The 25,068-nt window shown below is 44.2% G+C and overlaps 1 protein-coding gene across 1 annotated transcript in view; it reads left to right on the forward strand.

Annotated features, from left to right (window-relative positions):
* Positions 1 to 14,151, forward strand: part of LOC122398875 (protein vein-like) — a 339,794-nt gene extending 325,643 nt beyond the window's left edge. The window contains exons 6-7 of the mRNA XM_043399138.1: positions 13,307 to 13,381; positions 13,863 to 14,151. Coding sequence (XP_043255073.1) covers positions 13,307 to 13,359 — 53 coding nt within the window. The 3' untranslated portion in view covers positions 13,360 to 13,381; positions 13,863 to 14,151. The remainder of the gene's footprint in view (positions 1 to 13,306; positions 13,382 to 13,862) is intronic.
* The last annotated feature ends 10,917 nt before the right edge of the window (positions 14,152 to 25,068 follow it).

The raw sequence follows: 25,068 nt of genomic DNA on the forward strand, positions 1-25,068 counted from the left end.
ACGCTTATTTAAATTATGTTATCGTCATCCCGTGGCGCGAAATACGTTACCGAGTGTGGCGCAACGGATTCGCGTGACGATTCGCGCGCACATTAGCCAGACTGTTGAGCAAACTGAAATCACCACCGGTAACGACTTGGTGGCCTGCATAAATACACGGCCGACCCGATGGACTAATGAATTGCGTCGAATCACAGAGAATTTTCAATGCGCTGGTCGTTCAACCTCCTCTGCCCGTGTATACGGTGACCGACACAGAAAAGGGTGGAGTACAGAAAGGGGGGCTAGGGAGGGTGGCACCGAGGGTGGACGGACTGCAAAGGGGTGGCTGCATTGTCGCGGTAAATCGGTAAAAGGGAATTGATTGCTCTCCTCGTTGGCTCTGTCGCCCTTCCGCCTCCCCCGAGGCCCTTGCTCGATAATCGAAATTTAACGGTGTCCCGTCGGTCCACGAATCGACGATTAAGGACGTCGAAAAACGTCCGCGTGACGCTCGACCCGCCCGGAGGACTCGTTCCCGAGGCGTCGCGTGACTAAACTAATTCTTTCGACGCTATGCATCGAATCCTAAATGTTCATTCAAGGCTTTTGCAGTAGGTTAAATCTGGATATTTTAATTTACGAAAAAAAAAAGAATAATCGATAAAAATAGGCGTGCAACGAAGGGCTGTAAATCCAGCGTGAAAGGTGTGTTCTAAACGGGACCACTAATATTAAATTGTCACGTTCATTTCCGTTCGCTGCGAAATTTTCCCCGACGCCTTGCCAACGAAATTCCGTGGAAACGCCCAACGTTAGCCAGCTCCGTGCTCGGGAGCGTCAAACTGTGTCGCGGCCGGTTTATCCCTGGAAATTTCGCGTAGGGAAAACAAAGGTCCCTATTTAGGTATGATTTAATTAACGGGCAAGCCTGGGCGGTCGGAGCACAATAGCGGACGCGCGTGCATAGGCGTACTTCCCCAGCCATCGTTCATCGCGCGTAGGATTAATTCTCGGCCCCGACAATCGGCCACCCTTCTCGGTACCCTGTGTCCCGGAGGGTGGCTCGCCGTACAGAAAAGTCACGAACGTGGAGCTGAAAGAGGAAAGCGATCGGCCTCACCCCACCCGGGGCTCTTCATTAACGCCTTAATTAGAGGCTGGTTCGAGCGATCGTATCCGAAACGGGACTCGAATGCGCATCCCGACGACGTGTCCCTCTCATTAGTCTTGTCGTATTAACCGCGACCGAGACTCCGATTGCCTGTCGCTCGTGCCGCTTTCCATTGTGCGATTCCCGTCTGCTCGTCCTCGACGTCAAATTAGGTCCGAGCCGCGGTTCTGCTCGCGCGGCAACCCTCAATTCGACGCCACATTTTTATTCGCCATTTATCCACTCCTACAATGAAACCAAGAATCAACATTTTTTTAAACAAATAACAGCAAGTTTATTTAACCCTTTTAGTGAACGAAAAATTTTAATAGGAGATTCTAGAGGCCAAAATAAGACGAAAATGAAGAATATCAGTTTCTTGACTGAGGCCTCGTTGAAAAGTTATTAACAATTAAATTAAAAAATTTCAAACCGTTCTGGAAAAATTATATTTAGTTACAGGGGTCAATTACAATCATTTTTTATCATTACACATACCCCCGAAATTCTACGCATTTTCGAGAAAAAAATTCCTTACCGAAAATCTAATCGACGAAAAAAAAAATTTCAAATCGTTCTGAAAAAATTATTTCCGGTTTCGGTGGTCAATTACAATCATTTTTGGTGAATACACATACCTCCAAAATCCTACCCACTTTCGAGAAAAAAATTCGAGTAGGTACTGAACTTTTCAGATGAAATTAAAATATTTAAAATCACACTAAAAAAATTATATTTAGTTACAGGGGTCAATTATATTCATTCTTTATCATTACACATACCCCCGAAATTCTACGCATTTTCGAGAAAAAAATTCCTTACCGAAAATCTAATCAGGTGCCTAAATTCGACGAAAAAAAAAATTTCAAATCGTTCTGAAAAAATTATTTCCGGTTTCGGTGGTCAATTGCAATCATTTTTGGTGAATACACATACCCCTGAATTCCTACCCACTTTCTAGAAAAAAATTCGAGAAGGTGTGAAATTTTTCAACGGGAAAAAAAAATTTGAAATTGTTCTGGAAAAATTATTTCACAGGAGTGCAAAGGGTTTAAGGATCATTCTTCAAACGCTATGGTTCAATAATGTCCAAGCTTGACTCGGTGAACGTACGATGCAATCGTGCAACGATGATTAATGTTTCCAAATTTGGTGTTGCGTGCACTGCGAGGCCAACGCACGGGAACGCGATTCAGCTCGTAGATAAAAAGGAAAAAAAGGGGGGGGAATGGAGTCCCAGAAAGCAGAAGATCGTTAGAGGTAGTTGGAAAAATTTGGCGTTTCCCGTCGCATCGATACCATCGTTTCGAATTCTTCTCGGTCCGTCAGCCGAGCCGCGTGGTCGCGAAAATCGTAAAAATTTCCGACTATTTGTTCGAGCAGCCGGTCACGACGACAGAGGGTCGCGCGTGGCGATTTTCGCGGTTTGAAAAATTCGCCAGTCGATAGAAATTTCGTGCTCGATGGAGCTTCGGGGCGCACGCGATGCATTACGAATCGACGCGACCCACCGTGCAGCTAATAATTCACCCGGTACGGGGGGGATCGATACTCCGCGAATCGTGCGGACTTCGAAAAATACGATTGATAATAACACGTCCGCGAAAACATAACCGGGCGAAGCGGCGACGATTTCGATACGAGGTTGAAAACATTCGCGCTAGCGGGACGAGAGTAAATATTTTCCACGACGGAACGAGAACGCTCGGAAATAATATTTTTTCGAAACTATTACGAAGCGATTCTAATAAACGTGTGTAAAAATTAAACGAAAGAACAGAAATTTTTAATCTCGAATGGAAAGAGAAATTCCAGAGGAACCGCCCGAGAGAAATTCAATATTCGGTCGAGGCTGTTCGAGCATTCGTCGAACGAGACCACGCGATTCTTTCGTTAAAAATAATCGCGGGAAAATAAACGACTAATTTTTCGTCCCGGGGAACAGGTGCTCCGCCGGCGAAGAAACGATCGCGCGAAAAAAAGACGCGGAAGGACAAACGGGAAATGATTATTTTAAAGATAGAGAGACCTTGAAGGGTCCACGAACGGTCCTCGATACCAGTCTGTCGCGCGTGCTATCCAAAGGAGCTCTATTAATAGCGGATTGGGCAACGAAAGAGGAACCGGCGGCTTTGTCGCGGCGCCGAAATATTCTACTCGACGATTACGGAAACGGGATTTTTTCAAACGCGGGCACGGAGAATTGTTTGCCGTCGGAATCAACGTTAAACGATTACAGTGATTGATTGGGGAGCAGGGCGCGCGCGAATCGAATGAAAAAACGATATGCAAATAGCGCGCAACGGTGCATCTGGGGGATCGATACGAGTCGTGGCAACGATAGGATTTATCGAAAGCTACGACCCGATCCATATTTGCATGTTCGATTAAATTCTGTAGACTCGGTGGTACTTACAGGGACTTATTTCGTACATAATTTTCGGTCCGTCGAAGTTGGTAGAAATCGTCACCTTGATTGCCAAAGAATATTTACAAACTTTAAACGACCATATTTCGTGGTGTTGCAAGTTCTGTTGCAGTTTCTTATCAAATTGTCCAATGAAAAATATAGTGAAATGAATTGAACAACGAAAAGGTTGACAAATAACTCGTGTTCGAGTTAAATGGGATTGCCTGTGTATAAAAAAAGAAAACAAAAATCTGAAAAGCGTGGGCGTCTATCGGGGCGTAACTTAGGGGCCCTGTTGTCTTGCGTGCATCGCGTACGTAGCCGTGAAATTATGCCGCGCGGTGCACGTCGTCCGTGACGTCGCGGACGTTCGCATAATCGAACGGGAGGACGATCGTTTCGCGGCTGCGGTGGGCACCGCCGCGTAAAGCAAGCCAGTTGGGATGCAAATCTTCGTTTTGCATTTCGTCGTCATCCGGCACGGCGCGGATCGGCGCCGGTGCAAGAGACCGTTACATCGAGATCGCGCGTCGATGACGGATCACGAAGGGCGCGCCCGACGCCCTTTGTTCCGGGACCCGAGCATCGGATAAGACCGGTTGAAAACGCACACACACTCGCTACCACATACGAGCTATACAAATCGACAGTAAACTAAAAAATTTCAAATTACTCTGAAAAAATTACTTTCGGTTACGGGGGTCAATTACAATCAATTTTGGTCATTGGGCATACCCTCGAAATTCTATCCATTTTCGAGAAAAAAATTGGAATACGTATTGAAATTTTCAGAAGAAATTAAAAAATTTCGAATCATACTAAAAAAATTATACTTAGTTGCAGGGGTTAATTACAAGCATTTTTGGTGAATAGACATACCCTCGAAATTCTACCCACTTTCGAGAAAAAAATTCGAGTGATGATTGAAATTTTTAGACGAAATTAAAAAATTTCGAATCGTACTAAAAAAATTATATTTAATTGAAGGAGTCGATTACAATCATTTTTGGTCATTAGACATACCCTCGAAATCCTACCCATTTTCGAGAAAAAAATTCGAGTAGGTGTCTAAAGTTTTCGACGAAAAAGAAAAATTTTAAATCGTTCTGAAAAAATTATTTTCGATTACGGGGGTCAATTACAATCAATTTTGGTCATTAGACATATCCTCGAAATTCTACCCATTTTCGAGAAAAAAATTCGAGTAGGTGTCTAAATATTTCGACGAAAAAGAAAACTTTAAATCGTTCTGAAAAAATTATTTGCCGTTGCAGGGGTCAATTACAATGATTTTTGGTTAATACACATACTCTCAAAATCCTACGCATTTTCGAGAAAAAAAATTCCTAACCGAGAGTCTAATGTGTGGCCAAAAATGCTTCCTTGAAATTTCATTCGTATATATAAATTGTCTAATCCTCTGTCTAAGACAAAATGACAATTTTGTGTCAATACAGTCGAATGTAGAGCGTTTCTAACCCATTCGATAAATAGAGGAGGAATAAAAATCTACAGAATATTATAAAAATCTCGAATAAATAATATATATTCGATGGGAGGCGGTAAAGGGACGAACGTGGAAAACGTAGAGACTGTTAAAACGCAATTACGAGCGGGGAACGGCGAAAAAAATGAGCAACAAGTATCCCGTAAAGAGAGAAAAAAAGGTATATCGTGGCGGCGCAACGTGTCGTTGCGAAAAACGCGAAGGTGGGGTGGGCGACGGTAATTACGCTCGCGGGGAAGAGGGTCGGTCGACGCGAGCCCCGAAACGAAATAATTCCGTGGCGCAAAACAATGGCCCGGGGGGGTGGGAGAGGCGGGGGACAAAGGCAGAAAATCCGAAATACGAATAGGAAGTACCCGGGTTGGTCCCGTGCGCGCACAATCGCGGAAAGCAAGGCAAATGGGATGTAAATCTTGGTTCGCTTTGCATTATGTCATTTCGACGCGGAGGTGAAACGGTCGTAAAGCGTGGGCGGGAGCGGCCGCGGCCGCAGGATTATACGAGAGAACTACGCGGCGGCGGGCTTTTACGAGCCACGTACCCGCGTGAAAATCCTCCTGCCAGCTATTTAGCCGGTTATGCGACCGTTCGACGATGAACCGAATCGTTACAAGGGCCGCTCGGGTCGTTCACCCCGAGTAGAATGATACTCCGTCGATGGCTCCGCGACATTGTCGACCGATTCCTTGCATTTCGGGGGTAGTTTATCGCACAAACTCGCCCCCAATGCTGCGTAATGACCCGTGCACCGAGCCAATACGCACTGCTCGGACATAGGATTTATGGTTTTGCAACAACAGTACGACCTGCCAGCAATTTTTCACCATTTTCCGCTAGGATGGGGACAGTTGGAAATTTGTGTTTATCGAAATTTCAATTTACACCTCATTATTTTAGCGTCTTTTAGGATCAGACCATTTAGTAACATAGGAAGGAGTCGTTCAGATCGACGACCTTGACGAGATATTTCAAAACGATAGGCCTTAATCTTGTATAGATCTGTCTTCAGTAAATTTTCTCAGACGATAGAAGTAAATCATAAACCCAAAGCATCCTATTCGGAAAAACAAAGAGGAATTCTTCCGCGAAAGGGGTAAAAAGGAACAGTCGAGTCCGAGGGAATCGATTCAGGATCGAAAAAATGCCGCGCCACCGAAGAAGGATGATCCTCTGGACCACTCTTCGGCAGTTATCCTTGGAGTACCGAGAGGTTCTAACGGGCCTGCAGTTTTCCTTCGTCTATTCCGGGCACTCATGGCAACTCGGCCACCCTCCTATCGAGGCCCATTTGTCTTACTTTAAAAACCCCTCTTTCTTCCTTCTTTCCCCATCATCTTTTCGCTTCTTTCACCTTTCTATGCATCTTCTCGCTCAGGAAACCGCGGATGGTAGCGATGCTTTGGCTTTGGAACACGATTACGCGAAAACTATCGCATTTACCAAGTATTAGGATGTTGAGAACGTTGCAACTTCGAACGAAGAAGTAACCTTGACTTTCTAGCTTTTCCGCGATCATCTTTCGAGTGTCTTTCTAGTGGATAGTCGAGGGCAATAATTTACTCGAATACGTGTTTTATGTTTACCGCGTGGCCATCGGTTCTCGTTTTACGCGGCGTTGTTGCCAACGAAATACGAACACGCTCCGTACGAATGGCGGTGCACGGCTCCATCCTCGGCCACGACTCGATATCTTCGTCGCGAAAGCGCCTCGAGCACGACGATTCGACTTTTGCGCCAACAAACGCGTCGAATTGTTTCGATAAATTTTTCTACGGGCCTTTCGACGAGGTCTAACGACGACTTTAAGCCGCGGCGGATGATCGCTAAAGAACGTATTTTATATTTATCGTCGAGCAGTAACATCGATTCCCGTTTTATACATAGTATCGTTCCTGGAGAATACGGTCGGTCTCTCTCGAAACTTCGACCCGATAACAGGAACGTTTGCGACGAGAACTGTCTTGACCTCGATTTCCCAAATACTTCCGCGTGCAACTGGAAGAATATACGCAGGCAACGTTTCGACGTGAAATATTTCTATGGATTACAATTGCAGGTTGATAGACAAGCCTGATAATCCTTTTGTCATCAAAATTCTTCGTAAAATATACGACTGCTCCTGTTATATTATACATCTTTCTCACGATTAGATAATGATAATTATATGGAAAAAGGGGGAAAGATTCAGATCCTGAACGCAACGAGACGTAACAAAGTTACGGTTTCTGCTAGAACAGGCAATCGTCTACGCCCAACGCGTGGGCAAAGTTACAAGCAGACGCCAAGAAATATGTTCTGGATCTCGTCCGATACAAAAGGTAGTTTATTACTCTCCTTGACCTATCGCGTTAAGAAGGTATCGCGAGAGACAATGTAGAACAGGAGAGAGTCGAAGGGACAAAGTGTAGAGGATTCTTAACGATTCGTACGTAATGTCCATCGTAAAAATTCAACGACCCAGCGTTAAATAAAGAGACGTTCGTGCAGAAGCGTGATCCATTGTGGGAGGGGAGGGGCGAGGGGAATTGGAATAAATTGTCGCTCGGTGCACTTCGCTTACCGAAACCGTCAAAGGGCTGTTACAACAATGCTCGCGTCGGGTCTGGTATAGAGAACAGGGAACGATGATGGATCCGGTCGCGGAACAAAAGGAACGAATTAAAACGCGCGCGACGGTGAGTCAGTAAATTAAAATGTATGAACAGAGGGAATCCCATCGACAGCGTGGCGAGACAACCGAGTATCGACGATTGCGACGATTGCGACGATTAAATCGAAATTAATATGTTTGAGGGGGCTGTTCGATCACGCGAAATTGTATTCCATCGGCGTCGTACTTACACTTATCACTTCGACGACGCTCAGGATCGATTTGAAACGCTTCTGGTTTCGCGCCAAATTCTTGGAGAACGCATCGATTTCAGGAAAACCTAAAATAACAGAATAAAATAAGATCTATTTAGAAAATTGTCACAGTTGATACTTGTAAAATTTCTATTCTTTATACTATAATTTAAACAGTTGTCGAGTCGAGTGCTTGATGATGTCGGAGATTAGAATATTGGAGGCTGCTTTGCCCGAATTTCGACCGCGTTTCGAACAATCTGAGCCGGCGTTCGATAGGGAAAAACGTTTTCCAGCGGATCGCGTGCTTTTGACACCCGAAAAGCTGTCGTTCCCAGCGCGTATCGACGAAGAAAAAGAACGTACAAACAAGTTTCGCAACTGCGCGTTAACTCGTTACTCGTACGGGCGTTGGATTCATGGACACTGTGCAAGGCGGCCCGCTAACTATTAACACCTCGATTGTTCCCAAAAATAGACCGCCCGGAACGAAATTTTGTCGGAGAAATTCCGTCCCGGACGGAAAGCTTTTAAAGCGTATGAAATTCTGCTTTGTGCTCGAAAGCAACGTTGATTATGGAAACGTCAATTAGGAAGGAATACTTATCGACTCGCGGTAATATTTACGATTAAAATTCTCGACGCGGAGGCATCACGAGTGAGTAATAAACGCTTCAAGGACGTTTTGATCGGATTACACGATCAGATAAACAATGCAATTGCGCAGAATTAAGTGATCGAATTTTCATTTGCGTGGAATAACAACGAAATACACGGAGAGTTTATAATTGATATTTACCATGTTTATTCTATGACGTGGACGCTGAAGTATTCGTTTCTCGTCGCAATACGTATCGATGAAAATTAGAGTCGCTTGATATCTCTCGGCGTAAACTTTAGGCTTTAATTTCAAATTATTCTATATTTTTTTTTGATTCTGAATCTTCAAGATGGTATGTCGTCCATATAATGAGAAGATCGTGGAAAATTGATACTAGAAAAACGAGGAACGTGTGGACCACTTTCGAATAATAGTTATGTGGGCAATCTTCGACCCTTTCGCCACACTATTTTCGCTATCAGCGGAGGAATCTAACCCAAAGCTGTCCCGACCATAATTCTGCCCCGAGCTGAGCGCGACCTGACACAAACGTAATCCAAACCTAATCCATTAGTCGACAACTGCAAGGTTCATGGGCATCCGAGCCTACTAATAGGACCAATCCAATGACATATTCATTAAGATATATGTATACGTATCAATTCTAAGGGATCGTGTTGATGTATCAAACAAGTATCGATGTAGCTTTCATTGAAATTATCAAGATATTATAAGATATTTTAGATACTTTCCCTTTAATATCTTAATACAATGTTTTGTACGGAAAGCTGACTCGAACGTAACTAAATTATTATTAACTAATAAAATGAACAACTTCTAAATGCATACTTCGCGCGAAACACACACACATAGTCGGCAATGCCTTTGATCGAAACTCTCGCATAATGTAACTGCACTCGTTCATTACAAACCTAAAGGTTGCTTACAATATACTTGTCACCAATTTTCATATACTTGAATTGAATTTGAATTTGAAATTAACATTTTTTTACCACTGGGCTACAATTTTGCGGTTACAAGAAATTGGGATGTGTAACAGACTTTTCAACTTGACATTTCGTCGAACAACGTACCACGTCGATCTCATTACTGGCAATAATGATACTTTCGTCGAGTCGGAACCGTTATTCTGGTCGTCGGTTCAATTGTTAATAGCCCTTTCGCGAAGGGTGTACTCGACCTTGGAGCCCCTGGGCTACGAACCGCATATCCCCATCGCGGCAACCAGTATAGCCGGCTATAGCGCCGCAAGCACGATCCGAAGAGCGCTTTATGGCTTTCATTAAAGCTCACGGAGCCGGTATAAGGACATATGTCCCCGGGGGTAATGGCGCTCGGATATAAGGAGGTCGGGAGTATATGGGTTCAGAGACACGGTCGCAGGATTCCTTCGCCCGTTGCCGAGAGTACGCGATGTTTACACGCGCGAGCGACCGCCCCGACGCTTTCGCAGACAATGAATCCGCATTACGACGCCCGCCCGACGCATTAAACTATAACGACTGAGAGGGACGGTCGCCGGGACCGAACCTAGCCAAGCGGTTAGCCACTGTCGCGTATCGCTCATCAACGGAGTCAGACAGTTCCAAGCCCTCCACGGTGCATGCGGACGATTCCTTTTGTTCACGCGCAATGGCCGATATACCAAAATTCGAGGGGTCTGGAATCATAAATGGAAGTAAAAATACATCATCGCCATTCTAATGACTGAACGATTCTGCTATTTGTAGAATAGAACACAGTGATACCTCGATAAATGCGGCTTAGAGTCGAGCACGATCGCGTGAAGATTAAAAATTGAAGATAGATTAACCCTTTGCACTTCGAATTATATTTCAATTTTGTTGCCAGTAGCTCCCAACGCTTCCAAGTGTTTTATTTGAAATTCACGTTAAGTAAAAAATGGGGTAATTGAAACAAATAGAGGAACAAATTCAATTAAATAAAAAACTCCTGAGATAAAAACTGTTGTCGAGCCACACTCGACATAGGAGTGCAAAGGGTTAGGGCTGTATTTTAAATACATCACGATCGACGGTACAATAGATCAGCTTGCGACCGCGAGAAAGAGAGTTAACATGGCGGATTATCCGGGCAAACTGCCGCAACAAATAAATCCGAACGAGAAAGTTTCCAAGAAGCGCGAGGATCTAAACGAGATTCGTGGCCGTACCTTTCAATGGCGTCGAAGGAGGCCCTTTTCGAGCTCCGTATACATCTTCGGTGGCAAGGAGGAGGACGGAGGATCGCAAAGTGGCACGATCGTCGTACGTGCCGCGAAGCACAATTCGTAAATTGACCCTTCGACGTCGAGTAGCCCCGATTAACCCCGATACCGAGGCATCGGACGAGCCATTGACGAATTCAAGTCTCTCCCCACTCTCCCAACCGGCAGCTGGGTCGGCGCTAATGCGATAGAGTTACGTAGCCGCGGTATATGCCTTGGCCACCCCCATTATATCGGTCTGGAACCCTTTGGGAAATTGTCTATGGCGGCGAACCGGGCCTCGATCAACCGTGAAATGTAGTCTGATACGTATTACCCCCCGTTGGCCGGGCTATCGTCTCGTTATACACTCGAATGCCGCGTTGCAGGCCGATCGAGCATCGCCTCCGATCCGCTCGCGCGTACCGAGATCTCGATCTTGGGGATCAGGCGCCCACGGTATGGCCGCGGAGTAATTTTTAGTTAATTGAAATCGGTTGATCCGCCAATCAGGTCGGAGTTAATCCTGTACCGTGCACGAATCGCGCTCAACTATCGACGGTACGGCGCCAACGAGGCTGATAGATTGTCGCGTCTGGATTAGGGGGATGCTTACTTTCTAAAGGCATGATTCCACTGAGGCAACATGTAGCATGCGGCAATGACGCATGCAACATGAAATCGACGTTATGTAGACACTTGGCATGTGTATTTGCTACACATTCATTTGTTTCCTTTCCAAAATAAAGAAATGCGGGATTATTTGATATTGTTCGAATCGACAAGATTGAACATGTCGAGCAATGTCGTCAGTTAATGACAAGTAGCATGCTACAGGTCGCATAGTGTTGCCTCAGTGGAATCATACCTAAACGATCGAGCAACGCCTCTGTTCGACCAACGTTTACCACAGTTTTCTGGTAAACAGATAGACTGATGGGTCTTTTCCAAAAATCGCTTGTTAAATTATAATCATCGATACGGTGGATGTTTCGAGCGATTTCAGAGAAAATAACTTGGTTATCGAGTTGATTATATCTGGGAAATATTGTAAAAAGTGTACAGAGGTGTCCTAGACGAAGGAAGATATCCTATTAGCGCGTAACGAAGGTTTCATAAAATGCGACCATGCAGCCCCGGTATTGCAGGGAACGTGTCGAGCAATAAAGTTCTGAATGGAACGCCCGTCGACGCAGTGTCGAAACCACCGCAAGGAATCTCTAAATTTTAACTCGAAGGGGGACCCTGACAACAGGGAGTATCGTTAAAGCGATTCCCAAGAGTCGTTGAAACTTCACCGCGGAGGAATTTATCGCGTTGGAAGTCCGAGGAACCGGGACCGTTTAGTGACGATTCTCTGGTCAAGTTTCCGTCGTTACGTCGCTTGTTGGCGACCGGAAGACGGTCGAATTTCGTTTCGAGGACGCGAACGGTCCCGAAATACGGATCGTTACCGTCTCCACCGGGCGCTTAACAGCCTGGAAAGTTTGTCGAACGGGTCGAGGAGGTCCCAAACCCGCTGAAAGGCGCGGAAAACGGAAAACTGAAAACTGAAAGGGTAACGGGGTCCTCTTCTTTCGCGTCGCGAAAGTTTTCATCGTGCTAACGGTCTCCCCACGAAATCATCCGCGGGGAAACTTTATCAGGGACGCGCCATCTTTCAGCGGGCCGTATAACGGGCGTTATAACCCGACGTTAGGAGAGATAGGTGAACCGGGAATGATTCACGAGCGACGGAAATAGAACTATGACCGTTTCTCGACCCCGTGTGCTGGGCTCTCGAGGCTCTCGAGCCCCGAAGAGCCCGTAAGACGACCGCCGGTGTAGTACGAGGCCGAACCCACCTTCCGGCTTCTCGAAAAAACGCACACGCAATCTTTCCCACGCCGATCTCGAGCCCCGAGTCGCCATACAGGGCCTCGATGATTCCTTCGATCGATTTGGATCGTTAACCTTTTTTTTATATTCGTATTTGCGAACAAAGAACGAAACTATGGAACACGGTGTCGCGTTGTCTGCACCTCCCTGTCGAGAGACACACACACACAGCTCGAACACGGTGGAACCCCGTTTATTTGAACTCCATTTACTCGGTGCCCAATTAACCGATCTGTATAATTGAATTCGCTTATCTGAACGCAGACTACGGTTATTTGAACGGTAAAATGAATAGATAGTGGGATGAATTAGCGAACTATTATATGAAAGATCCAATTATAGAAATTGTTTGTCTCCAGACGGTTCCGGTTAAATGGAATACCAGTGCATGTTATTCGAAATATTCGGTTCATTTGATAGGTTTTATTTGTACATTGTTAAAAGTATGTGCTGTATTAAAAATGGTGATGCAGATATAGCACACGGTTTGTTGAGTTTTATGGGTCACAGAAAATAATTAAATTCCTGTCACAAAGCCAACAAAATAATAGTTAACGCGTTAAGTTTGAAAGGACCGTGAGGTTGGAGTGGTCTTTAGGTCAAAGCAATTCCAAATCGATCGAAGGACGGATCACTGTCGCCTGCAATTAGGAATTTCGTTTCGGATATTAACGGAAACGTGTTTCTCTCCTTCACGCTAACACAAGATATGGATAAATTCTCTTCGTTCGCCGAGGACGTGACGCTCGCCCGCTTCTAGCGCATCTCGCGGCACTGTCAAGGTAAATTAACGATCAACAGTCCCTCTGATTAAGTGGTTTTTAACCAGAGCTACACAGATTGATTTCTGAAGGCCCACGAACCTGTAGGAAAATATTAAATAAATATTTTTGTATTGTAGATTATATCTAAAAATATCAATGTTATCTATTGAAGTCACCATTGTTTCTTGTATCAAGGAATTGTTCGATTTCTTCTCTGATGTAATATGAATTCTTATCTAGTAATTCGTAGGTAAAGAGGTTAAGAACCACTGCTATAACTAACTAATTTATATACCGCTATTAATTTCTAATCAAATACTCGCTGAATTCTTTGGATAGAGTAACGCTCACGAGGGGACATTGAAATGATTTTACACGTTACTTTCCAAAATATAATTTTACGTCGATCGTAATATTAAACATAGTTCGCTCTATCCAAGTAATTCGCGCACGCTACAAAGACTAACCATCGATCTTCCCTACATTGTTTTGCTTGCAGCTTGCACATCGGGACATTCATCGTGTTTTGTTTTGTTGTAGCCTCATCCACGTACCTTCCCAATACCCGTTCAGGTTCCTACATACGCGTCCTCGTCTTCTCCGTTCTCCCCGGGCTCTCCAATTTTCTACACAGCGTCTCCATTCCCCGACCAATCCAAACGTCACGAGCGTTCGCGACGAGGAGGCTGCGACATCCTCTCGTTCGCCGGCTTTCGGACATACCCGTTCGCCTCTTTCGTCCTGCGTTCCCAGCACCCGTACGTGCCTCTTATTTTCCTTCTGTTTCTTCGCCGCTGCCTCGTTTCGAGCCCGCGACGAGCCACGCCGTCGATTCTGAAAGGTAAGTAACGTGTCACTTCGACGACTCGCGAGAACGAACTGCTATCGAGAACCGAGACGACGCCAATAACTGCGAACTAAACGACGCGAGAGGCAAAACATCGGTTTAGGTCCTTGGCTCGACTTTATAACCAAGAACCTAAGAAACAAGGATACTCCCCTTGTCCCTTGCTATGTTTACTTTGCAAACGCGCTACTTCGCCATCTCGCCTTTCGATTGACTTCTATCCTTCGTACTCGAGTACTCGAGCATTTCGACGATTCTAAGAATTGTTGTTCCCCAAGCATTACTGTACAGATTTCAAAGCATACTCGATCATTCAAAGTTCGTGCATAATATTTGAATACCTGTACCATTCGAAGGTTACATCGTTCGTCCGGTCCAGCTCTAAAAAACTGAGAGGTTCACGGGTGATGATTATTACACGTTGCAGGGAAGGATTACAAATTCCAGGCTCGTTCGATCCTCGGTTTCGGTCGCGGAAAAATTCCCGAACCGCTGCTTTCCCCGAGTACTAATTGCAACGTTGATGAAGCTCGTATTTCCACAGAGAACGCAATCGGCGAAAGTTCATTTTTCGTCCATGTTCGAATATACGGTGGTCCGGCTCTTTCCATTTTCTTTCACGCTTTGTTCGTCTATCTTTTCGTTCTTTTTTGGCGGGTAGTGCCGTCGCGTTTCCCGCGAAGTAATTCCGAGATTAATAAACGCGGAAACCGATGTAATACCCGGGCTGGGTCTCCCTGGAGTCCTTAGATAGCGGCGTATCGCCGGGGAACGCGGAGGAATGGTCGTTCCGCGAGAAGGAACGCCGATGAAAAAGGTGGAGAGGGCGGAGGAACGTCGGGGAAAAGAGTGCCTTGGGATATGAGCTTCGCGATATCCGCGCCCGGAGCTCTTTTGCTAACTCGCTGCAACCCGAAGAGTGGAGAAAAGGAAGCTGGGTGAAAAAGCAAACCGCCGAAACGCGAAGAGCCTGGCAACGATCGTCGTGAAAAATCGCGGAAACGATTCCGCGCTTCCGGGATTGGTGGCTTTCGAGTTGGCCGCATGCGTGCATCGCGGGAATCCTGATAGGGTCCTCGTGCGTTTCATAATACTATCATTAGCACGCCATCATTACTCCATTATTGCCCCTTCGTTATTTTCCCACCTTGCACGCTCATTATCAGGGTCATTAACTCGTTAAACACCGAGTTATTGCGTCCCCGAAATTGATGTTTATTTTCTGCATCGATTGGCATGCAACGGACCACGAGCTTGGATGTTTCTTCAAATTCAAATGAAATATCGATTCTCAATTTGTCGAAGACGTTTGTTACTCCTCACGGTGAATATTAGACTTTCTTATCGCTGTGTACAGTGATATCATAAAGAGATATTTATGTTAGAGTTCAGTTTCGAAGATAACATCTTAACAGCTATTAGACACAAGTATCAGGATAATATGTGCAAAATTTCAACTCGATCCAACAGTGTATATAGAAATTAAGAAGCATTTATTGTACAATCGTACTGCACGAGGGTCAGGAAAGTGTTGGAACGCGTGGAATTTATTGAAGTAAACATTGTTTTGCTTCAAAATATGTAAACATTTGTAAGTTGATTCCATCTCTAAGCATCGTATGGTAAATTCTATGTCGTTAGTTGTCGATTATCGTGTGTTCAGTGACAATGAATTTAACACTTGCGAAAAGTGCCAACGACGATATATCGTTGCGTATATGATGATGGTGTCTTATTCTTCGCATTAGGAGAAAGCTTTGTCTCAAAAAAAATTTGTAAAACATTATAAAGGGTCTAATTTTATTGCAAAAGCATTTTTGGTGAATAGACATACCCTCAAAATCCTACCCACTTTCGAGAAAAAAATTCGAGTAGATATTGAAATTTTTAGACGAAATTAAAAAATTTCGAATTATACTAAAAAAATTATATTTAGTTGCAGGGGTTAATTACAAGCATTTTTGGTGAATAGACATACCCTCGAAATTCTACCCACTTTCGTGAAAAAAATTCCTTAACGAAAATCTAACGTGAGCTTCCCTAAAATGTCATGAGTATCTTCAAAATGTCATAACTTCTGAACGGATTGGACGATTCTAATGTTTCGAAATTCAAACAACGCGTATTTTAGTGGAGAATATGCAAAAATTCTAAAAATATTCGAAAAGTTATTCCTTCACACCGCAAAATAAGGAAAACCCCATAAAAATGGTCCAATTTTCAAACAGCCATAACTCCTACAATAGTGAATATATTTCATTGAAATTTGGGGGGGAACTAGAGTTCGTGGATACGTACAAAAAAGTATTAAACAACTTTTCCGTACAGCGGCAACCAAATTTATTAAAAATGAAAAACGAATATTTAAGAGAAATCGACAGCCTACATTTTTCGACGAAAAAAAATTTTTTCAAATCGTTCTAAAAAAATTATTTTTAGCTGCAGGGGGCAATTACGAGCATTTTTGGTGAATGTACATACCCTCGAAATCCTATGCACTTTCGTGAAAAAAATTCGAATAGGTAGACAAATTTTTCGACGAAATTGAAAAGTTTCAAATCGTTGTAAAAAAATTATACTTAGTTGGGGGGGTTGATTACAATCATTTTTGGTGAATGGGCATACCCTCGGTATTCTACCCATTTTCGAGAAAAAAATTGGAGTAGGTATTGAAATTTTTAGACGAAATTAAAAAATTTCGAATCATACTAAAAAAATTATATTTAGTTGCAGGGGTTAATTACAATCATTTTTGGTGAATGGACATACCCTCGAAATTCTACCCATTTTCGAGAAAAAAATTCGAGTAGGTACTGAACTTTTTAGATGAAATAAAAATATTTAAACTCACAAATTAAAACAAAAAATATTACAAATATGGAATTCCATTGAACCCACAGTGACGGAAAACTTGGTGCACAGCATGGGACGACGTCCAAGTGAAGTAGTTAAGGCAAAAGGGGGTCCAACCAAATACTAACGTAGTGAAAAATGTAAATGCTTCTTAATTTCTATATACACTGTTGGATCGAGTTGAAATTTTGCACATATTATCCTGATACTTGTGTCTAATAGCTATTAAGAACTCTAACATAAATATCTCTTTCGTTTCATTTATTTCTTGCATGCGTACGAACACTTTCGTGGGCAATGGGAATGTTACGAAAGTAGCAAACTGGCACCTTTAAGGTCCGGTGCAGCCGATAGATCGCCGTTTTCTGTTTTCCACTCGCGTCAGCTACACCCACCGGGCCACGAAGATTTACACACACGCGTCCGTTGCAACGTGTGCAAGATACGCGGCCTTAACGCCGCTATAATGGACTTGCAAACTATTCAACGCGCGGTAACACGGCTAACTTAGCACGGTTTCGATGCCGGGTCTCGCCTCGGCTGCAGGACACTCGCGACGAACCCGAAGACAACGCAAGTGCTGACTATCGCGTGTTCGGGAAACTCGTTAGCCGGGCAGTCGTGTCGGGAATGAAAAATAAAAGGAAGGATTAACGACGATTAAACTTATTCCGCGCGCGAACGGCGAAAGCACGGATGGAAAGGAAGCTCGCTAATGGCGGACAAAGAATTTCTTTGACGATCGAAATCAATTGCAGGGACAAACCGCGAACGCGTCGATCCGAGAATGGACGCGGGGATGGAAATTGAATTTTCCGTTTTATCGCGCGCGGAAATTATTTTTTAATCGTCGCGTATTATTGCCTCGATAAATGCACGAGAACGCGCCGGGGTAAGCCCCCGAAGTCGTTTCGCCCGCAGCCAGGGGACAAGAACGAAACTCGACGACTTTAACGGTCATAGATAAACCTAATGGCCCGTGCTAATTAGAAGCAAAGACCATTATCGGCCGTTCCCCGACCGGCAAAAACAAATTTGTCGACCGCATCTATTACCGATTCCGCTTGTTTGCCGCGACGCGGATCCGATTCGTGTCGTTTCGCCTCCGAACGATATACTATTAATTAAAAATTAACATCGCCCTCCCACTCGACGCCTCATCGACGTACCACGTGACGTCAAAGCCGGGTATATACAAAAAATACATACGAGTGATCAGCAAATGGAGACAATTGTATCTACTAACCGCTAAAAGTATCTCCTTTTAAATCTCAATTGGCGCGTAATCTCGACTAGCACGAAAAGCTACAGAACGAATTAACTACGCTGTGATTATTATTATCTTTGGCAAGCTTTCTTCGTGCCTAGTCTGGTCGAGTGTCTGAATGGCTGGAATCGGGAGGGGGATTTCGAACATAGAGCATTCACCGGGAGCGGCTAATTGTTACTCAGAGGCGTAGATAGGAACGGCTGCGGCAGAAGCATACGATCTACGGTGTTCCGGCTTAATCATTCGCTACTTAGTCCGGAGTTATCTCTCCCGCCCGTTGACCGAACTTTCCTCCTACGGCGTCGGTTCCCCGGGGAACTTGGCGACCTCGATGCCCCCTCGGATAAACTTAATGGATCCGGGCTAATTAGGCCGGAAAGTCCGGGGGAGCAAAGGCATCGCCCGGTAAGTACCTTTCGCGGCCCACGAATAATTTCGAAAGGCCACTTCCTGCCGCAGGAGAGCCCCGGGAGATGAGGCGATCCGCCGACCAACTTCATCCACGCGCGTCCCGCGTCCTGGACCGTCGACAGCTCGACAGCGTCAACTAGTTTGCTCGAACACTCGCCGTGGAGCGTCCATTTCCGGTTGAAGAACGTCCCCCCCCCCGGAAACGGGGAGGCTCGCGCCCCGCGATGCCGGCCAGCGTTCATCCCGTGGATCCTTCGGAACAGGTATAACAATCTTCTTTTCCGATATACAGGGTGGTCCACGCAATTGTTACAAGTCATAACTCCGTTGTTATTACATTTACGAAAAAATGCCAAAGGAGAAAGATAAATGGTTCGAAGAGCACTACATCCGTAGGCCTTTAAATTTTTCTTAGATGCAGCAGTGCATGTGCAATTAACAATTGCATCATTTCTTTAAATAGAAATGTATATTTTTTTTTACACAGATTGATTCTTCTGTTCATTCTACGTATAAAATGATTAGGGTACCATGGCAAAAAAATTATTAGATCTCGAGATATTAATCGAAGAAGATGCTCAAACGCTTCTCCGTCACATTCTAAACATTTCTGATAACGTTTTTTTATTGTTTGCATAACTGCGTTTAAATTATCTGCAGTTATTGCTGCACATTTCAGTATGATTCTTTCTCTCAGATTCTCTACAAAATCTATGGGGATTTGAATAAATTCTATCTTTTAATAAACCCACGGAAAAAAGTCAAGGGGACTTAAATCAGGTGAACGGGCTGACCAACGTATTGATGTATTTGTTGTTCAAATTCTTAGTTTTCGTACTCGAGTTACGATACGTGAATTGCTACTGAAGGATGAAATGCTTACTCCTACAAATCAGTTTCTGTTACGATAACAATGTCAAAAGGGTGTTTACCTTTATAACATAGTCACGAAGCGTTTGAGTATCTTCTTCGATAAAGACATTGTTTTGAAAATATCTCGAGATCTACTAATTTTTTTGCCATGGTACCCTAATCATTTTATACGTAGAATGAACAGAAGAATCGATCTGCGTAAAAAAAAATATACATTTCTATTTAAAGAAACGATGCAATTGTTAATTGCACATGCACTGCTGCATCTAACAAAAATCTAAAGGCCTACAGATGTAGTGCTCTTCGAACCATTTATCCTTCTCCTTTGGCATTTTTTCGTAAATGCGATAATAACGGTGTTGTAACTTGAAACAATTGCGTGGACGTCTGACGGCCATATCCACTCTTGCTCAAGGAGAAATGAAACATCTGAAAAAAATTACGTTGGATCAAATGTGATTCTAGATGCAATGACTGGTGTCTACGTGCACAAGAATGGGGACCAAGGTGGTCAAGTTTGGAGTTTCGAGTTTTAATCGATCGAACCTTCTCTGTTCTCGTTACAGAACACCGTCGAGCGGTTTCGACGTCGTCCCGGAGCGTGAACGAGGCGAGAACGCAGGAGATCCCGAGGAACGGAGCGACACCGTCGAACAAAAACAACGTGCTCACGGACGAGAAGAGGATTCGTCGTTCGAAAACAGTGGGAGAGAAAGAAAGGGAAGCAAAGAACCTTCTCTTCGTTTCCTCTCGATACAACCTCCACCCCTCGTCCTCGACCGCCCGATTGAAAAGGGACATAAACGACTTATCAATCGTTATGAAAGAAAGTTCAACCCCCAAATTAAAAGAAATATTATATTTTCTCCTTGGAATTCGTGAAACAAAGTAATCGATTTTAGATGCATTACTCGAGCCTCTAAAAACCTAAATGTACGACCCAATACGAGTCGTATTCCCTTCTAGGTCTGTGATCTTTCTTTATCCAGCTAATACATACTAGCTCATCTCTTTTTCTTTGTTATCGCGTCTCCAAGAAAGAACGTTATCGACACTGCCATTCCGTTGCTTTCTCGTGATCCTCTTTGAAAAATGGCTACCAGATTCATGATTATCTTTCCGTGTCAAAGCTCGTGGAGAGGGGAGGAGGCGGAAGAGAGGGGACAGGCGTCGTAAACCATACTCGTCGAGCACGTGCGGATCGTTACAACGCCACGTGGACGCGACAATTTCGTTTTACGGGATCCGTGGAAAGAAGGACTCGTCCCGGGCGATCCCGGATCCTGTAATAGGATTTCCGGGATCAACGAGTCTTCCTACGTGGCAGCCAATGTCTTCGTGGCAGGGGCGTAATTGCGCGGACTGTCGTGGAATCGGACAGTTCCGAAAGCCTTTCATCGCCCTCCGTTCGTCGGGGCTAAAAACTCGCTCGTCCGAAACTACGATTTCTATGCGGCGTCTTTGTTTCGCGGTATATAAGGGGCCTTTGAATTTAGCGACGTCCTTATCGGTAGCGGTGGGATCGAGCGGATCCCGAACACCATCAAAAATAACTCGAAACTTGCTTCAATCTCACGCAATTCTTTGCAAGTACAATACTTGATAAAATATTACAATAATTATTAAAAAATTTAACAAGGTTCATGATTATCAATTTCTATCCCTAAAATTAACAGAAAATGAATCTTGTAGAATCTGAAGAAATAATATTTACTTATAAATAGAATTTTAAAAATAAAATTGAAATTAAAATTACAGTGTATTCTAGTTCGATCGAAAGGTATCTCGTACCCATCGCTACTTGGAACAAACGCTGCACGAACTCATTGTACTTCTTGTCTTTGATTGAACAATACTAAACGGAAAATCTATTTTCACGAGGACTCCTCGTTTCTGACAAAAAGGACCTTGGACATTGAGCCAAACAAAATTCCCTTGTATCAATGAAAACTCGAAAGAGTGCCTCTCGATTCTATTCATACTATCGCAGACGTACACATCCTTGATCCATCATTTTTTTATTGGAAAAATAATGATTAATTCTACTCTGGTACTAACAAAAGATTTCTTCTTGAAAAGGGTAGAAACACGGATCGATACATCGGTAAAGTTTGAAAAGTACCTTCTTTTGTTCGAAGAATTCACGAATGAGAAGGTAGTCGTTTTTAAAAAACAAAACAATGTTCTAAATAGAGCTCACGGATACACTTTTCCCGACTGCGAGCTATAGATATCCGACGAACGGTGGTGACTACCGCGAAGACAGGCCAGGTGTTCGAAATCGAGAACGGGCCGTAAAAGTGACGCTACTCGTACAAAGTCCAGGACGCTCTTGTACAAAGTATCCCTTGTATCCCCTTGGAACGGCGCGTGGTGTCGAGCGCCGATCGATCGGAAACGTCGATGGCCGGAGCGTGTCGTGTGTTTCACCGTCGGCAGAAAAGGTCCGGGAAGCACGGTGAAAATTGCTCCGACAAAGTCGTTCGCGTACTCCCGGGCTTGCGTTATTACGCCCGGTCTGGTGAAATCGAGCGGTACTTTAATTAACGGAGCTTCGCGGCGAGCATCGCCGTAGGAATCGTTGCGCCTCGAAGAAGGGCGAGTAATTACATTTTCGCCGTACCATCGCCGGAATCGTAATGTCGGCCTCGATTGGCCCTGTCGAAACGATCTTCGACGCGAGGAGAGGTAAAAAGAAAAAGAAACGGGGGAAACAACGGGAGCCTCGGGTGGGAAACAACGCGCGTCGATAATCAAGGCGAGGGCAACGATCAGCGAGTTACTCTTGTTAGGTGAGGAGCTAACTTACTCCGGAAGTCACGGACCGACTTCTCGGAGGAAGCTGAAATCTTTCTCGCGGCGATGCTCGACGCTACTCGAACGGAATATCGAGTGTGATCGAACGAAAGAAGACAAAGGTTCCGATAAAATTGTGTAGCGACGCGAAAGAAAACTCATATTAATACAGACTGATGAATACTTTATAACAAAAATTATAACAAATAGTATTTGTAAACATAAACGTTTTATGAGTTCAATTAAAATAATTAATAGCATATTTCCATTTGCTTTTTGCTTTAAAAATTTGTTCCCATAACTTGTATCGTTCAAAGATTTCTGTTTTAGCGTTATTATAGATGAGGTTTATGTTACGTTATATGCCTGAAAATGACCAATTTAATGATCGAAAGTGTTTATGTTTATAAATAATATTTGTCAATGAATATCCACATGTTTGTAATGTACTCGAAACAGGACGATAATCGTAGACCTGTTGAACGATATCAGTACATAATATTATGCAACGAAGGGTTAAAAATTGATTCGTGTCAATTTGACTGGCTATGTTGTATAATTTAACATTTCCCAGAGTCTACTGGTTCCATCACACTCTGTTTACAAGGTTGAACCGATACAGGCTCCGGTTTCGCATTTCCAACGATCGGCTGACGCACGCGCGTCATCTTTTTACATTTTATAGATGGTATAAAACGATCACGTACAGATAGTTGAACGAACGAGCGAACAGAGCGTTCCCCAGGCGTTCTCCTGCGTGATATGTGGAAGTACATTGCCACTCTAGCGACGCACCAAAAAGAGAGACTATTTCCGAGACGAGAAGTTGATCGTGGTAGCGTATGATGTCCGTGCAAGCTTACTAGTGCCGCCGTGCTTTTCCGTTACGAATTCATTTCGCGTCGCTCGTACCTATCGAACGATTTGTATGAAAGTCATCGTGAGTCATCGATGGCTCGTCGTCCCGTCCGGCGTGGACGCGCCTTCGCGAAACTATATTATAGTTTGTAACGTATTTTGGTCTTTAAACGAAGCGACGATTGCTCCAGCGTCGAGCAGAAACTCCTACGAGATTCGTCTGAAACGTGAACTACGTCAGAACCTCGATAGTTGCACGCAAAACGATGCTGGAAACGCAAGTATCGAGGTGATCGAACATCAGGTATCCCGTTACTACTCCGTTGCTAAGCGACCATCCCCTCCAACTCGTCAACACGGTGCAATTAACGGGGTCTGCGCGCGACCAGGTTGCACTTATCGAGGTTCCGCAATATACGTGTACACGTGGACGAATTAAGAGCTTAACCCTCTATTGGCGTACTGTGCCCGATGAAAACCATGCCTACAAAGTTTATCGAGGAAATTTTACTTGAATTGCGCATGTTTTCTTATGGGTACGTCCAAATAGCTCTGCAGGTTCAGTTGGCACGTTGATCAGTTGGATTGTTAATTGATTCTCTGGCACGACGACCACGAGTACATTTCTTTTCCTGAAAGATAAAATAAAATTCGTACAACAGAGGGTTAAATAAACAGAGAGAGAGAGAAAGAGAGAAAGAGTGAGAGTGAGTGTGAGAGAGAGAGAGAACAGAGAAAATAACGTCGCGTCGCGCTCGACCGCCATACTGGGCGACGGGTCTAGTCATAACGAACAAAAGAGGAATGTATTTTATGATATTTTATGCATAAAACGATCGTAAATCGAATATCGAATATAGCGGTTAGTCCAAGGTTAAAACTTAAGTAGAGGTGTATAAACGAGGACTCGAGGTGCAATGGCGCGTTGCATAAGTCCACAGGGACTGAAGAGGCCGGAGTCGTTTGTTTCGTGCACGCGAACAGGGCAGAGGGACCGACGATGGCGGATAATAGTTAATTGAGCGACAGACGATCGTCGATTTCGCGCCATGATCGGGAAACGGAAGTAAAAGCGACCAATCTTTCGTTCCCTGTTCCGTACGAACAACGACTAGAAGCGCTACTGTAAAATATTGTATATTGTTTCGCGTTATTTATTTTTCAATGTTTCTACTAGGAGTCGCGTTTTTACGATACTCGAGAGAGAATTATCGCGTAATGTTATTAGCGACACGACGCTCGTTCTGGTCCGCGGTGCTGTGCCTATTCGTCGTGACGGAACAGAAAGAAAACAAAGATAAACTTAAGGAACCATTTCGACGACCATTGAGCCCGATAATAAACACGCCGCCGTTCGAAAATCCGCGATCACTCGTCGCGAACAATTTTATAACAGCTCAATCGTTCAATGTAGCTGATAATCATCACCTCCCCACCCACATCCAAATGGTGCACTTACACGCGTCGCGGGAACAGCTCACCGTGGACCAGACGGATTAGTAATGTTTATAAACTTCAACGTATTTCCAGCAGCTTTTGCAATGTGTAAAACTAACCAGAAAAAAAAGACCGACGCGAATCTAAATAGTCTAGGCGAGATTTAAGAGCGTACAGCTTGCGTACAGCGTTGAAGATTATTACGGACGTGCCGTCCGCCCTCAAATATGTCGGGTCGTCCCGATGACACCGTGGAAGCAAGCAAGCTTGCCTTGTTCTCGAAAGTTGAATAATGTTAGTGATGAATGAAATAAAAAAACGAGAGTGTGAGAGAGAGAGAAAAAGAGATATGAGGGCCGA

The sequence above is a fragment of the Colletes gigas genome, unplaced genomic scaffold (assembly GCF_013123115.1).
Source record: "Colletes gigas isolate AHSC1104 unplaced genomic scaffold, ASM1312311v1 Colletes_gigas_Sc00002, whole genome shotgun sequence".
Lineage (NCBI taxonomy): Eukaryota > Metazoa > Arthropoda > Insecta > Hymenoptera > Colletidae > Colletes > Colletes gigas.